The 15,421-nt window shown below is 37.1% G+C and overlaps 2 protein-coding genes across 2 annotated transcripts in view; one reads left to right on the top strand and one right to left on the bottom strand.

Annotated features, from left to right (window-relative positions):
- LOC135153222 (uncharacterized) overlaps positions 1 to 15,421 on the top strand; it is a 1,173,865-nt gene that overhangs the window by 465,725 nt on the left and 692,719 nt on the right. The window lies entirely within an intron of this gene.
- On the bottom strand, positions 455 to 13,922 carry LOC129254872 (solute carrier organic anion transporter family member 4A1-like). The gene is made up of 12 exons (XM_054893414.2): positions 13,721 to 13,922; positions 11,912 to 12,167; positions 11,418 to 11,590; positions 10,700 to 10,793; positions 10,181 to 10,280; positions 6,544 to 6,665; positions 6,092 to 6,346; positions 4,822 to 5,017; positions 3,548 to 3,707; positions 2,752 to 2,927; positions 2,369 to 2,433; positions 455 to 1,974 (listed from the first exon to the last, which is right to left on the bottom strand). Exons 1-12 carry the CDS (start codon positions 13,841 to 13,843, stop codon positions 1,697 to 1,699), a joined length of 1,998 nt encoding a protein of 665 aa, XP_054749389.2. The 5' UTR covers positions 13,844 to 13,922; the 3' UTR covers positions 455 to 1,696.

Here is a 15,421-nt window from a genome sequence, read left to right as displayed (position 1 = left end):
TGACTCTGTTCTTAATCATCCGTACGTACATCGAAAAGTCCTTATTCATTTACTACCCTAGGGGGGGGGGGGGCGGGGGCACTCATGTATGGTAGCGGTAAGGGTATATGCGACCCTAAAGGTCTCATTATCACGCCTAGCCAGCAGTTTAAAACAAATATAACTTTCACCTATTTGTCCATTGATCAACCTGTTCTCTCCCGTTCCTAAGCCCCATAGTCAGGCGTAAGTTCTCGAAGACCCACATCTCAGATGGTAAATTACAGTTCCAAATGCGAGTGCCCACCTCCCGGCTTACTTCTAAGAACTGTCGTTCAATGATGAGGTAACGGCAATAAAGTTAGCTATAGCTAACTTTATTGCCGTTACCTCATCATTGAACGACAGTTCTTAGAAGTAAGCCGGGAGGTGGGCACTCGCATTTGGAACTGTAATTTACCATCTGAGATGTGGGTATATCCTAATTTGATATAAACTAATTGTTGAAAGAAAAATCTTGTTTTAGTGTGGATGCAATTACAATCTAATTGTCAACTTAAAGGTAGTAGTAGAGTAGTAAGGGGCCAATGAGGCAAATGCCCTAAATCCAATGTGGTGCAATGTAAGACAGTGGAGAACAAACTTAGGAAATAGATAAAAGGGGAGAAAGGCGGTGTGGCTTTAAGGGTGCGTTTATCCGCCACTTTTTTACCCTAGAATCATGATCTGAATCATGATTCAAATCATGATTCTGCAGAATCACGATTGCGTTTAGTCGAAATTGAATATAATCATGATTAGAATCACAAACATGAAACACGAAAAAAGGGGCGTTTGGAAAGACGTTTCTGCAGAATCACGTACGAAAATGTTCGAATAAACGATATCGTGATTTGAATCATGATTCTATATGACCTCACTGTGTCGGGCTACTTTCGGTTTGACTATAATGCCAAGCTCAATGCGCTCTATATATGCTCATTGTATGTAGATGATTATGTACTATGCATGCATTTCTTGTCATGTTCAAGTTCTGTGTTGGTCATCGCATCGTCCACTACTGTTTATTTTTTGGTCATGTCTTCAACTTCAAGTTCTAGTAAATGAATTAACTGGACAGACAATGATCTCAGTTGTTGTTGAGTATACATTATCAATATTAAATTGGATCTACGCTGAAATTCACTTCCGAACACCATTTTGGATAAACTAACAAGATTAATAGAAGCATATGGACCCTATATGATAGAAGTAAACAAAATGATGTATAGACTGAATTTTGGAAGCAAAAGATTTTTCGAGAGCCGAAACACGTGCGAAAAACTTCCTCTGTCAAACTGCGCACTAGTGATGCGCACTGGATTGGCCCGAATCTGAGGAGAAACAGCATTGGAATGAAGGTCATCTAAACGCTGATTCTGTGATACTGTGATTCATGTTTGTGTTTTGAATCATGATTCAAATCATGATTCAAATCATGATTCTGGCTTGAGGTCGCATAAACGCAGCCTAAGACATATATCTCGATGAACAACAACATAAACCCCCGGTGTCAAAACTTTGAAAAGGTGCGACTAGAGCGCTTGCCCTTCCCCCATTCACTAGCAGTTTGTTGTCATAAAAAAATTAGTACCGTTCCAGTCTTTTTGTAGAATATTGGCATCACAAAATCGAATCCAAAGAATATAGTTCTCCAAAAGGAGATCAAGCGTTGGCATTAGAGTTGGCCAATTAACAAATCTACTTTAGTTGCATCACTACTGAAATCCTTATGTTCGTTAGGATCTTGTTTGTCAGGTGGGCGGTATGAAATCAGAGCAAGGAGAAAGAATACCAGGGCTAAAAACTGACAGCTCACACTGAGAACAAGAAACCAAAGAGCAGAGTCTCGATTCTCATACAGCCAGCAATTCCCCGTACCTTCGCAGCTGGTTTCCCAAAGGAGACACGACTCATCCAACAAAGCACCAAAGACGATAGGGCCAGGTACACAACCTTAACAGATAATGAACAAGGGTGGGGGTTAGTAACTTTACTTCCATTTTCAAAAAATAAAGAAAACGAAATTTTGTTCGTCCAATTATCAAGTATAGGCCTATAGTAAGAGACTTGTTCTCATCTATCTAAAAATAGAAGCTACTATACTCATTTTTGTGCGTCTATGTAATTTGTCAAGGAAAACAAAATCAAGTCCCGGAACGGTGAGGGTACATCACACCCAATTTTTTTATTTATATAATGAATTCAGCAGATACAATTAGTGGTAATTTTAATTGCATTTCATCCCAAACTTTTTACTCTTTAATTTCAATATTAATTCGAATTCTCTGCTATATGCCCACAAATGTTACGAAACATGACATTTGATTGACATTGCGTGAATACCTACCTAATAATCCGTACATCAGAGTTTGGATTCCCAGTGCAAAGGCTCTTTGATTGTGTGAAACGATTCTAGAAAAAAGTAATAACATTACAGACAATTACCAACATCGTTAAAATGTGAATCTGTGGGGGGGGGGGGGTGTGGGTACTTCTCAACGCTTTACACCACATGCCAAAGGTCATACATCTTTTTATCGTGGTTTCCTAGCGGGTAGTTAACAAAGACTTACCAAGTAACCTCATATCTTCATTAGATATCATAGAGAGAGCTAGAAAAGTGACAGAGGTTTAACGGTGAGGCTGTAAACCTACATGATCCAACTGACTTAACAGTTTCAGCATGTATGTACGTCAGTTAACAATTTTGCCCCCTCCCGTTATACCTACCTTATGCTAGCAGTCCAGGTCGATACAGCTGTCACGGCACCGAAGAGTAGAATGAAAAAGATCGCGGCATAGTAGAGTTCAGTGTAAGGACACGATGTGTCACAAACCCCTGGGGTGGCAGTTCCCCGTCCAGACGAAGTACTTGTGTCCTCTATACAGCGGCAATCTATGAAACTCTTTCAAAGCAAAATACGTTTTTTCATGATTATGGACAGATGATAATGTTAACTAGATGAAGAACTATCATACTTGTCGCAATAAATATCGATTGTTAAAGAGAAAGTTCACCCGGAAGAAAGGTTTGTTGTAAAAATACCAAAAAATATAACTTAAAATATTGGTGAAAGATTGAGGAAAATCCACCATATTTAAAAAGTTATTAGAATTTCAAGTTTCTTTTTTTCATGTTTGACGTCATATAAGAGCAGCTGCCCTTTTGTGTTATGCAGGGGCCTGGGAACGATTTCTGAAGAGGGGGTGCTGGTAAAGAAAAAAATGAGCAACAAAAAATAAAAAACAAGAAAATAAAGGTTTTCTTTTCAAAAGGTTTACCTTACAAAATGAGGATGATTTTGGTAAAATGTCTATATTTTAGCATACAACCTGATTTCCAGGAGGATACTGCATATGGCATCTAACATACGCAGCACCCCTGCTTCCCAGAGCCACGACAAAATGCATATTTTTTTTAATGATTCATGATGACTAGAGAAAAAAAAGACAAGACCATCGGTCGGTTTTGAAGTCGTGTTTGCTAATGTGACTGAGGCATTAATACTATTAATATTTTTCATACCCAATCAGAGTTCATTTGAGTATCGACTTCACAACCAGCATGGCAAGCAGAGAAATACATAATTCCATCGCTCCCACATACAGGATCATAGCTGTTCGAACAGACGCAGTGAGAATTGCATGGTGCACTTAAGATCGGAGTGCCCTCGTAAGATAAACTCCTAAAAACAATAAAGACAAGATACATGAACATTGGAACTTGTTCATATTCTTAAAAAAAGAAGAAAAAAAAACCGAACAAACAAATTTAAAAACATCACGTCATAGCAGGATCAATGATTGCTCTTATCATATCTGAACACGGATGAAAAAATATAGATTACGATGGTGCAAGATAGGTCTACTAGAGATTCTTCTCAGTTGTTTATCTAGGCCTACCGGTCGTTACATTGGCGTAATGCGCCCAAAATTTGAGGGGGTTGGATATGGCGGATCGGGCAAAAATTGATAAAAAGATGCGAGCGAGCACAAATTTCATCATTTTTATTACAAATTTAAATTTTTGCGATAAATTTTGACAATGTTTAAAAAAATATCCTTTTTTCATCCTTCTCTCTCCTTTTCTCTTTTTTTTTTCTTGGTCGTGATTTTTTTTTTTTTTTTTTTGGGGGGGGGGTAGTCGCCCCAAAACCCCCCTGCTGTACGCCATTGATGGGTAGACTATTCTAGACTACTCCTCTTTGTTAAATTGATCTTAACAAATAACTGCTGAAAATAATAAAACTGGTTCACCGAATTTATTGTTTGTAATGCCGTAAATGATCTTGCCGATGCAAAAGAAGAGAAAAGACCAGACATTATATTCTTTTGCGATAGATCAACATATCCGCATGTTGGATAGGTAAATTGCCAATTCGTCCACTGCCAACACGTCCACTCGCCTCATGGTCTACCTTCATTTAGTCTAATTCCGTTCCGTCCATCAACATTTCATCTAACAACCATTTGGTCCAATAACCATTTTGTCCAATCATCACTTTGTCTAATCACCATTTCGTTCAATAACCAGTTGGTCTAATATCCATTTTCTTTTCATTCATTTTCCACAATTAATACTTTAGTTTAATTAGACCAAATGGTATTGGACTAAATGGCTATTGGACCAACTGGTTATTAGACGGAATGGCATTAGACTAAATGAAAGTAGACCATGTGGTGAGTAGACGAACTGATGATAGACCAAATGGTAGTAGACGAGTTGGCAATTGGACGGATTAGCATTATACGAATTGGAAATAAACCGTTGGATACACCTATTAACATCAATGTACTTACTTATTTTCATATGAGACTGTTACTCCTGCAAAATCGATTGTCGGACAAACAGCGGTAAACACGCAACATGTCGACATCGACAGAAATGCACATACGGCACATAGTTTCATTAGACCAGAAAACTTTAGGTCAAGGCGATTAACAAGTAATCCACCAATGAGAGCACCACTGAGACCACCTGACACAGACAATATACCTGGATAAAACAAACATTTTGAGTGAGAGATAGAGAGATCGAATCACAGTTATGCTCGTGTTTGGGGTATAGGCCTATATCGCTTCTACGTTTTGAGTCTACTTAATCCTTTACAAAAATACGCCTTCGCTCAAAATCGCAAAATCTTGATAGCTCAGAAAATATATGCTAAGGTCACAAATTTAGTATCACAAAAGCTCTTAACTGTAAGTGTTTATTTTCTTATATGCATTTGAAGTACGTATACGTGCTTAAGTTTCTTTTGTAATAAACGCAGTAACATTTTCTTCTTTAAAATATTTAAATTCATAGAAGTAGACATGTAAAAAGGAACGAAACTTGGATTAGAATGTCATAATATAAAAGCTTTTGTATATACACCGGAAACCATAAGTGGTAATGTCCATGACGCAACATTCGTGGTCACATTTGGTTTTTGCTAAATCTGGTGTAGAGTTATCATGTGACCAAAGTATAGGACCTACGCTGGCTACGCACTGATTTAGGGAGATTTGCTTCATTTCATAATAAAGCTTTAAAGAATTGACCAATCCCCCAAAAAAGGAAATGCCAGAAATGGCGAACTTCGTGCATGTAGACCAATGAGCAATGGAATCTTATTTGAATTCAAATTGTTAACACATGTTTGCAAGTTTTCGGAATTAATACAAATTTCTAGAGAATAAGTTATGATTTCTAAATATAAACCCCCAAAGATGCCAAAAACAAATATGAATGTAATGTCGTGACGCTGGAATTTCTTTTAGCATAACACTAAAATGACATTTAATAGAATTCTTGCAAAGGCGATTGCTAAACCCTCAAAACCAAGCTTTCGACATCCGATGCTATTCGTATAGTAGGTACTGCATTGAACATATTGAAGAACAAAACCCTGCCTATTGCAAGTAAAGGGGAGTTTGTCCCATTATCACTGGTAAAGGACCCGGGTAAATTGTACCTTCTCTATTTTATTATCAAATAAAGATTATTATAAACGATGATCTGAAAAAAATCGTGTTTTATTAATCCTAATTTAACCCTTCGAAGAACAACAACAAAGTTGCTTCTTACCCATAGAATACGCAGCCTCATTTGGACTCATGCTAAGTTGTGACTCAATATACTTCGGTCCAAAGACAGCAAGAGTAGCCAAGAGGAAGAACTGGAAGACAACGGTCATACTCATGAACATAAAGGGAAGATTGGTGACAAGATTCCACACAGCTCGTGGTAAATCCTTGGTTTGGTTAACTGCGCCATCTTTCCCTGTGAATTCACAATCCTTTTGGGTCTCGAACTGACGATCTCTCATGATCACACTTCCTCCTAAAAACCAATTACAGTGTTGGCTATTTTGAACATAATATAAAATCAATGTACATGTACAATTCCGGGAAGGTGTTATTAAGGATTCTATACGACTTTTATGGGGGTATGGCTCAAGTTATTTGAAATAATATTGTTATAATCATTTTGGGGATATGTTAAATTGGTTACGTCACTGTGGATACTCTAACGGTTACCTGGAAGAGATTTTGGGAATCCCATGTAGATAATCGAGAAGATGAAGAGAAGAACTCCATTCATTATGAAGCCAATCCACCAAGCACCTACCCATAGAGGGTTTGTCTTATCTATTGTGAGTCTAAGAAACAAACAAATGAAGTCATTGAAGATGAAAGTCAAGGAGAATGGGAATGTTATGGTATATAAAGCTAAGATCGGGCATATTTGTTTACAAAGTCACATTAAGAAATAATAAACCGTACACAATAATAATGCAGTGCGTATCAAAAAAAAGTTTACACTTTGAAAAAGACCTGGGAATTAAAAAATATACAACATGTGGGTAATTTTTTCACATATAAATGTTGGGTTTGGGTCTCATCTATCCAATGAAAGTAAAAGTTTTGACAGAATGTTACACTTGAGTGAGCACTGTCCATTTTTGTAAAGCTCACATAAATCTGTTTGCGCAGAAATACTCGTTTTCACGCTGTGTCAAGGGAAAAGGGCGAAATCAAACTTACCTTGCGAAACATTTCTCATACATTTCCCTTGCACGTTTAGTCGATTGAAATAAAAACGGATATATTCAAGCATTTTGCAACAATTTTGCCACCCAAATTGAAATTCAAACACTTAGTAAGCACAACCTTTACCCTTTTTGTGCCAGCTGGATCTGAGGACATAACTGAATCTGAACAAAAGTTTATATCAGACATCTCCAGTATTTTTTCACTAAGTTTTTATCATTTCAAATGGGTTTACGTTTCATTTTTCATTTAATACTTGTTTCTCCACACTTTCCCAAAGCTTGACAATGATTAACAAATGAAAATCAAGCCTTAGCCATTTCATGTAAATTACAGCTCAGTGTAAAGCAAATATCGTCTTGATGGCCTCGATGTGTGGGAGAGTGGGATGGGGCACAATGCACACTTCAAAATGTTTTGAGCAAGGAAACAAGTTAAAGAACGTAAAATATATCTTCAAATCAATTTAACTAGCTAAATTCCATGTGTTCTTCATGATGAGTGTCTACTTTTATTCGCATAACCATTTTAAAGTTCTGCGCAAATCATTTTCACTAACTTTACAAAAGTAAGTGGTGCTCACTCAAGCGGAAATATTTTTCGACAGTTATATCGATTATGAATATGGCCTTATTATATATCAGTGGAAAGGTCATGATGTGGGGATTATTATTTGGTCATTCAAAAATAACGAAAGTAATACATAAGGTGGAAATCGCCAATTAAAAAGCGCTAAAATGCCTCTCCGAAATACGCCTCCCATCGGTCTCTGAATCGACTCGAATTTGATGACGTGTATGAGTGTACGAGAGACGTGATTGGCTCTCCCACGTCAAGCTCCACTTGCATGCAAAACCTGTTGCGAGGGTACGTTTTCTCCACACTGTCACTGAATACTTCGATCACGAAATGAAAGAAAACCCAGAAGTTTATCTAGATTTTGGATTTTCAAATTGATGATTTTGAAGATGAAGGGAATGATGATGAAGTTTCTAGCTCTAGTGACGTGGATGGAGGTAAATTAGGGGAATTACGTCTATGATAATGAGTCGGACAATTCAACTTGCATGCCGATTCGCTACCAACTCATGCAGCTGCTAGTGCTAGTGCTAGTGCTAGCTGCACGTAGGCCTACCGCGGGCCAAAATAAATCCATGAAAATTCCAGCCTGACCATCCATACAGAGTCTGTTCCCTCTGTCAAGGCTCTAAAGAAGGAAAATAATGATATAACTGTACTTACAAACAAGTGAATATATCCGAATCTGAAGGTAAATCAACTCAACGAATAGCAGAATTAGAATTAGATGTAAAAGATCATCCCCAACATGCGTAGCTCGTATGTGATTGTAAACAAACATTCACAAACACACATTGCCTGCTCGCCTTGGCTGAGAGAGTAGATGCACGTGTTGCACAGTTCTCAATCGGCATTTTGGATGGTTTGTTTACAATCACATACGAGCTACACATGTTGGGGATGATCTTTTATATCTAATTTTAATTTACCTCAACTTTTTGCTTCAAAAGAGGTTTTATCGTAATTTAAAAATAGTACGAGGTATTACTATATTTTTATATAGAAAAATAATTCCCCGAGTTTCGTAATTTTGTCAAAATAATGAGTTAGAAATTATATCTAACAGAACGAGTGACATTTATCCCAGCCACGTGAAGTTTATCGTCGGTGAATATCGTCTGCTGCTATTCGTTGAGTTGATTTGCCTTCAGATTCGGATATATTCACTTGTTTGTAAGTACAGTGATATCATTATTTTCCTTCTTTAGAGCCGTGACCATGTTGACAGAGGGAAGAGACTCTGTATGGCTGGTCAGGCTGGAATTTTCATGGATTTATTTTGGCCCGCGGTAGGCCTATGTGCAGCTAGCACTAGCAGCTGCTGCGTAAGTTGGTAGCGAATCGGCATGCAAGTTGAATTGTCCGACTCATCATCATAGACGTAATTCCCCTAATTTACCTCCATCCACGTCACTAGAGCTAGAAACTTCATCATCATTCTCTTCATCTTCAAAATCATCAATTTGAAAATCCAAAATCTAGATAAACTTCTGGGTTTTCTTTCATTTCGTGATCGAAGTATTCAGTGACAGTGTGAGGAAAACGTACCCTCGCAACAGGTTTTGCATGCAAGTGGAGCTTGACGTGGGAGAGCCAATCACGTCTCTCGTACACTTATACACGTCATCAAAAAACCCCAATTTCGCGGACGTAATTGAGCGTGTTTGAAGCATTCAGAGAGAGAACTTTAAACTATCAATTAAGTGAGTTTCATCGGTCTCCATGATAAATGATGTACACCATCGTGTTCTTCTTATTTTCCCCTTTAATTTGATATATAATTCTTCATTTTTATGATTTTCAATATATTTCTATTTTAAATGGATCTGTACCAATGTTAAAATGTGGAAAAATCTTCAGGATATTACAAATGTATAATTTTACAGGAGTTTTTCTAAGAGGAAACTTTTTTTTGATACGCACTGTATAAATTGTACATTTAATCATTTATATTCCGCAATTTTTACTCAACTTCGCATTACAATACTTAACATGGTGAAATAGTTAACAGGATAAGTAACAAAAGTACGGATTATAGAGTTATAAAGTTATAAATAAGGGAAAGGAAAGCAAATCGTTTCGAAAAAAATATATTAAAAAAGTTGCGTATTTATTGAAAAGATAGGTTTTAGTTAAGTTTTGAACAAGGTAACAGATAATGCGTTTCTTATTAAGCAAGGGATATTATTCCAGAGTTTGGCTGTAGCACTAACAAAGGCATGATCAGTTTACGCCTAGTGTAATCTTTTTTAAAGGTGGGCGACTCAAGAGCATGGTGTCATGAGAACTTCGAAGTCTGTAACACTGAGATGAATGGGAGCCATGCCATGCAGTATTTTGAATGTGAACATCATTCCCATTTACTTTAACATTAAATTAAAACAATTTTTCAACAAGCCCGTATAAAAATAATTCTGAATTTCTATTGAACATGAAAATGAGGACGTGATTAACGGTGATCTAAACTGACCTCTATCACCTAATTTTTATATCACTTTTTTAAACTTACAAAGATGATTCAATGGTAAGATAAAGTAAAACTTACGTATCGGTATCAACATTCAAATCACCGTAGATGCTGAGAAACACACCACCTAGTGCATAACCAAGTGAAGGACCGATCACACAGATACCTTGGTAAACGCCTGCAAGAGAGAGAGAGAGAGAGCGAGAGAGAGGGTGAGAGACGGAGGGGGGGGGGGCGTTTTCGTAGTAACAAAGAAATTATGATTCATTGATCATGTTGGTTTAAAAGAGCATAAGTAAGGGCGATGTGGTCGAGTGCATGACTCTCGTCTTTCAATCTGAGGGACGTGGATTCGATTCCAAGCCATGGCGTGTTCTCCATATTTCATATTTTTTCCTCTCCCCGTTTTCTCTCTTTTTTCTTGTTCTGGAAAATTCGGGGCACAGCCCCAAGGCTCCCTCCTTTAGGCAAGTGCACGATACAAAAACTATATCACTGCACTCCTCAATCCACCCCAAACACCACACTAAAATATTCAATTGACTTTGATACATTTTCCTTCAACATTCTTTAGTCATGATGGTTATATCTACCTACCCATGTATGCTCCAAAATGTCTTGTTGGGACATTTTCGTCGATGTATGCTACACCAAGTGTATACAGGCATGCCGATCCTATACCATGAAGAAACTAAAATAATGCGATGACAATATATGAATTAAGTTTGTTCTATATAGTTTTGCCATCATAAAACGGAGAGAGAAATTACGACGATATCAATTGGTACGACTGACAGATAGATACATTATATCCTAGAAAGATACGGAGTATAACTCTTAGTCTAACTTCACTTTGCTCTCAGTTTTTCAGGATTTCTTTCTTCCTTCAAATTAATCCACATATTTTGGATCCTCTGCATGGTCATGTAAGACTATGAGGCACATTATACTCCTTCAACTGACAGTATCCATGCCCTGTTGGGCTAATATGATCACCAGATGTAAAGATGGGCGAAGAATATATAATATGACATAACAATACTGCTTTATGTACATGCAGGACGAGGGGCTGGAAATTTTGACAAGCAAAAAAAAAAGAAAAAAAGAAAAGGTTATCATCCCAAAATACATGTTTTATTTCGATTTTGAATGATGTATTTCTTAAGCTCATAAAAGACAAAAAAAAAAATAGGGGGGACATTTGATATTGCGTCCCCCCTACTATTTTTAATAGGGGGGACACGTCCCCACTGGGATTTCCGCCCATGTGTACATGTATCTTTATTTATATTTAAAAGAATCCTTATATGCCTACCTGACCTATGACAAAGAAGGGTGCGTATAAATGGAATCGTTCATCATCAGATTCATGTATGGCTTCACCGTCGCACAAGTTTGTCTGATTTGACAAACCACACAAATCAGACATGGTCTCATGATAGACGTAGTTTGGAGATATAAAATGAGGCATTGAAAATATGATGGATCCTGTTGGTAAAAATAAATCATATGAATTTAATATGAAAGTATAATAATTTGTCTGTAATCTTTGTGTTTTAGGTGATATTTTTTTAACAAGTCGGCAGAATCATGCCGCAAATTTTCTCTAGCCATTTGCTTGATTTCGGCGATAATGGTAGCTGTTTATGGCACTGATAGATCGATGTACCCCTCAACAAACTAAAGCGGTTGTATTTGAAAAGAAAACCTTGTGAGCTCAATGACCGGATGTTTTCCTACACTTGATTTTCTTCCACATTCAGTGTAAGGAAAATTGGAAAACGGACAATTGGTGATAGATACACTTACCTATGGAAAAGAGAACGGAACTAATCCCTACCCAGAGTGGTCGATGTCCCTTCTCGCCAAAGTAAGTTACAAAAACAGCGGCGACGAGATTGCAGAAGTCATACGAACTCGATATCCAACTGCTTTGCACACTGTTGAAGGCAAAGCGTTTCTCAAGGGTGGTAAGATTGACATAGACCAACCCAAATGAAGTCATACTTTGACATATAGTCAAGAGACATAGCATAAAACAGTACCCTAGCGGGTTATTGATCACCTGAATATAATAGAAAGTGAAAAAAAATGCGATCATAGAAAGGAAAATAAAGGAGCTTTCGGATTTGGTTATGAATGATTGCATGCTATTCAACATGTTCTCCATTGAATCTTCTTTTCGGTATTTCCTTTTAATAATGAGTGATAATGGTCAATAAAAATCACTTTGATTCGGTAATTATAGGACAATAAATCCATTTGATCGAAATGAATGAAATTATCTACAATATGCACGATTTCTCCATGACTGGAACGTGATGTATGCCATTGTAAGCTATCCCTTGAAATGGTGATAAAAAACATTTTGGTAAATTAATTTCATCATCTATCCAGTTAAACATTCTGCGTAACAGTAATATTGATAAAAAGTTGAGCAATGCAGCCTATCAAATATTATCAATCACATTCGATTGAATTCATCGTCAAACAAACTATAAACCTCGTCATGAAAACGATCAAAGAAGGGGTGACATAAATACATTATCAAAGGTAACAGTAGAGCACCAATGAAAGACATACAATATCTGTGATGCAATGAAGGCTGGAACTAGAAAGTTAAGACTGACTCTTATACTAGGAAAGGTCAAAACCATATGCTATATGTTTGAGTGTTAAAAAGTAGGGACGTTTCGGCAAGTAGACTGATTCGAAAGTACATCATATTTTTTTTTCTTCCATTTTCCCCGCCGGGCCGCTAAATGCTGATTTTTATTTTTTTATTTTTGGGGGTCTTTTGAGGGGGTGGTCCTATTTTAATCTTATTCATACAAGCAAAATAAGATAAGCCTAAATAAATAAAAGCGAGCCGCGAGCACACGTTTTGGGGTATTTCATGTATTTAGAACTGGGGCCCTGTTGCAGAAAAGTTACTATTATGGTAACTTTGCCATCCATTGGTAACTTCGCTGATCAACAGCCGATCAGAATCAAGAAATCCATGCAAGTTACAATTGGATGCATGGCAAAGTTACCATAAAAGTAACTTTTATGCAACGGGGCCAAGATAGTTGAATCAAGTCTAATAATTTTTTTTGCAATCATGATCAAGATGCGTATATGTATACGATCAGTCTGAGCGCAAATCCACATCCTCGGGAAGAAGAGTTGATATCTCAGATCACGTCAATCTAGTTTGGACGTGCCCATGGCCTCGTTGCATTCGTTCACCCACCGTATATACCGTGAACACAATGTCTAATTGATTGATTGATTGATTGATTGACTGATTGATTTTATTTCTTACGAAAAGAACAATAAAAATATATACATTCAAACAATAAAAACATAATAATTGAATCAGTAAGATAGTGAACAGGTATACGAATTTGAAGAGAAATATGGGGAAAATCAAAAAGCTACAAGGAGCTTGAAAGGGGTTATTCCAGTTGCAGAATACGATTGTGGAATACACATACATAAAAATAACATACAACGAAAGCACAAATAAACTTATAATGTATCTTGCCAAAGAGAAATCTTATAAGAAGTTCACTACTGAACGTGCAAAAAAAAAACACATTTTGACGAGTAGAGACAAACAGACAATTGGCAAACCTGAATACACTTTGGTCTAAACCACATCCATCCGAATGATGTCTTTTGGGGTTCTGTATCAGAAGTATTATTCAGAATAAACTTCTCAACCTCTCCGGTTGAAGTCTTTGCCTCAACCTCCATAATACCGATCTCCTTATATCTGAAAAGATGAAGTTAACAAAGTAATGGCATGCTTTGAATTACAGTTCCGAGCTCGTATACAGTGCGAATGATCATGTTTGCAGATTGCATAACTCGAAATATAGGAATGTTAATCTAACCGAATTTGTTCTAATTGTATTTTGTTTTATCTTGATCTGTAGTTTATTGAAGGGTCTTATCATTTCAGTAAGCTAATATATTTTTGTTCACCAATGAACAGGATATTTAAAATAATCGATTGTGATCATGGTGATCATTGGGGCAGGCACTACCGGCAAACTTTGGACAGAAATTTCCACTGTTCGGTCCCAATAACCTTTTTTTTAAGACCCAACTTGGATCCTTTTTTTTAAATTTTTTTGTATTTACATGTATACGTTTCCTAATATTATTATCATTTTTTTACTTACATGTATACGTTTCCTAATGTTATTTTTATTGTATGATTGTATCTTATATTTGTCCATTGTAAAATATGTATATGTTCTTTTTATCGTTGCAGGGCCTCTTTGTAAATCAGTTCTATAAACTGAAAGGGCTACCCTGCGTAAATAAAACTGAAATAAATAAATTATTAGGCCGTAGAAATTTGCGATTTCGTGTCATAATGGCTCATTCTATGAATTCTCCAGAATAATTATAACTGGAATCCACACCTATCCCCAACACCTGGATTTACAGAGTGCTATACCCTTCTGATAATACAGGGCTACATTCCCACCAAACTTGACTTGAACAAAGTTGCCTATCCTGTATTTTTTTAGGTCGTCGATTAGTCTGCAAGCACAGACTCATATTTGACACTTTAACCGACACGTCTAGAGTGAAGAATAGACGCCGAACCCTCTCTCTGGTAGAGCCATTCACCGTAAGAAGTGAATCTAGAGTATCACTTATTCAGAAACTGTATCATGTACTTTGCGAATTACGAACACCAGGGGTCTGTGCCCATGGTGCCTGCAGACTCGTAATCGATTGAGTTATAAGTTCTCCAACCGATATTCTGCAATTTTTAAGTAACTCACCGCATGTTCAAAAGTTCTCCCATTCTTTCAACTTCCCTTGTCAAGTCTAATAAACTTGACACAGTAATAACAGATTCTAGCCATGCTAGAGGTCAGTGCCGGCCGAACAGAAACGTTGTGTGAATAGTGACCCCATGTCACAGCAGGTAATGTCGCAGGATACCCAATAGTGTATTTTAGCATCCACTTCGCACACGCTTTCTGCAAGCATCTTTCAGAATCTATTGAAAAAGTCTGTCAAATTTCTATGGATAGATTAGAGGTCATTGTCGAAAGTTGGTGAACAGGGACAGCACATCGTCTTAAGATTCGGACCGGACAGAAATACCAATGTAGTTTGTCCAGAGTCCGGGGCCCCGTATGCCGTAACACAAAACTTAGCACTGATCATGCTGATCGTAGAACATTTTCCTATGATTTATTACATTGACTACACTGTACAATCAATCGTGAAAATCAAGCGTACGATCAATCGCTAACCTATGTCTTACGGAACCCAGGACGACGTTGCTGTTTTGATTTTGATTCACTG

Source organism: Lytechinus pictus, chromosome 1, assembly GCF_037042905.1.
Source record: "Lytechinus pictus isolate F3 Inbred chromosome 1, Lp3.0, whole genome shotgun sequence".
Classification (NCBI taxonomy): domain Eukaryota; kingdom Metazoa; phylum Echinodermata; class Echinoidea; order Temnopleuroida; family Toxopneustidae; genus Lytechinus; species Lytechinus pictus.
This window is presented reverse-complemented; position numbering and strand designations above follow the sequence as displayed.

Excerpts from the sequence above, each read along its gene's own strand:
- LOC129254872 (XM_054893414.2), bottom strand. The coding sequence starts at position 13,843 with ATGGAGGTTGAGGCAAAGACTTCAACCGGAGAGGTTGAGAAGTTTATT. Across the intron at positions 12,168-13,720 it reads TTAGACCAAAGTGTATTCAG|GTGATCAATAACCCGCTAGG; the intron begins GTTTGCCAATTG and ends TATTATATTCAG. Across the intron at positions 3,708-4,821 it reads ACAGTCTCATATGAAAATAA|GAGTTTATCTTACGAGGGCA; the intron begins GTAAGTACATTG and ends TATTGTTTTTAG.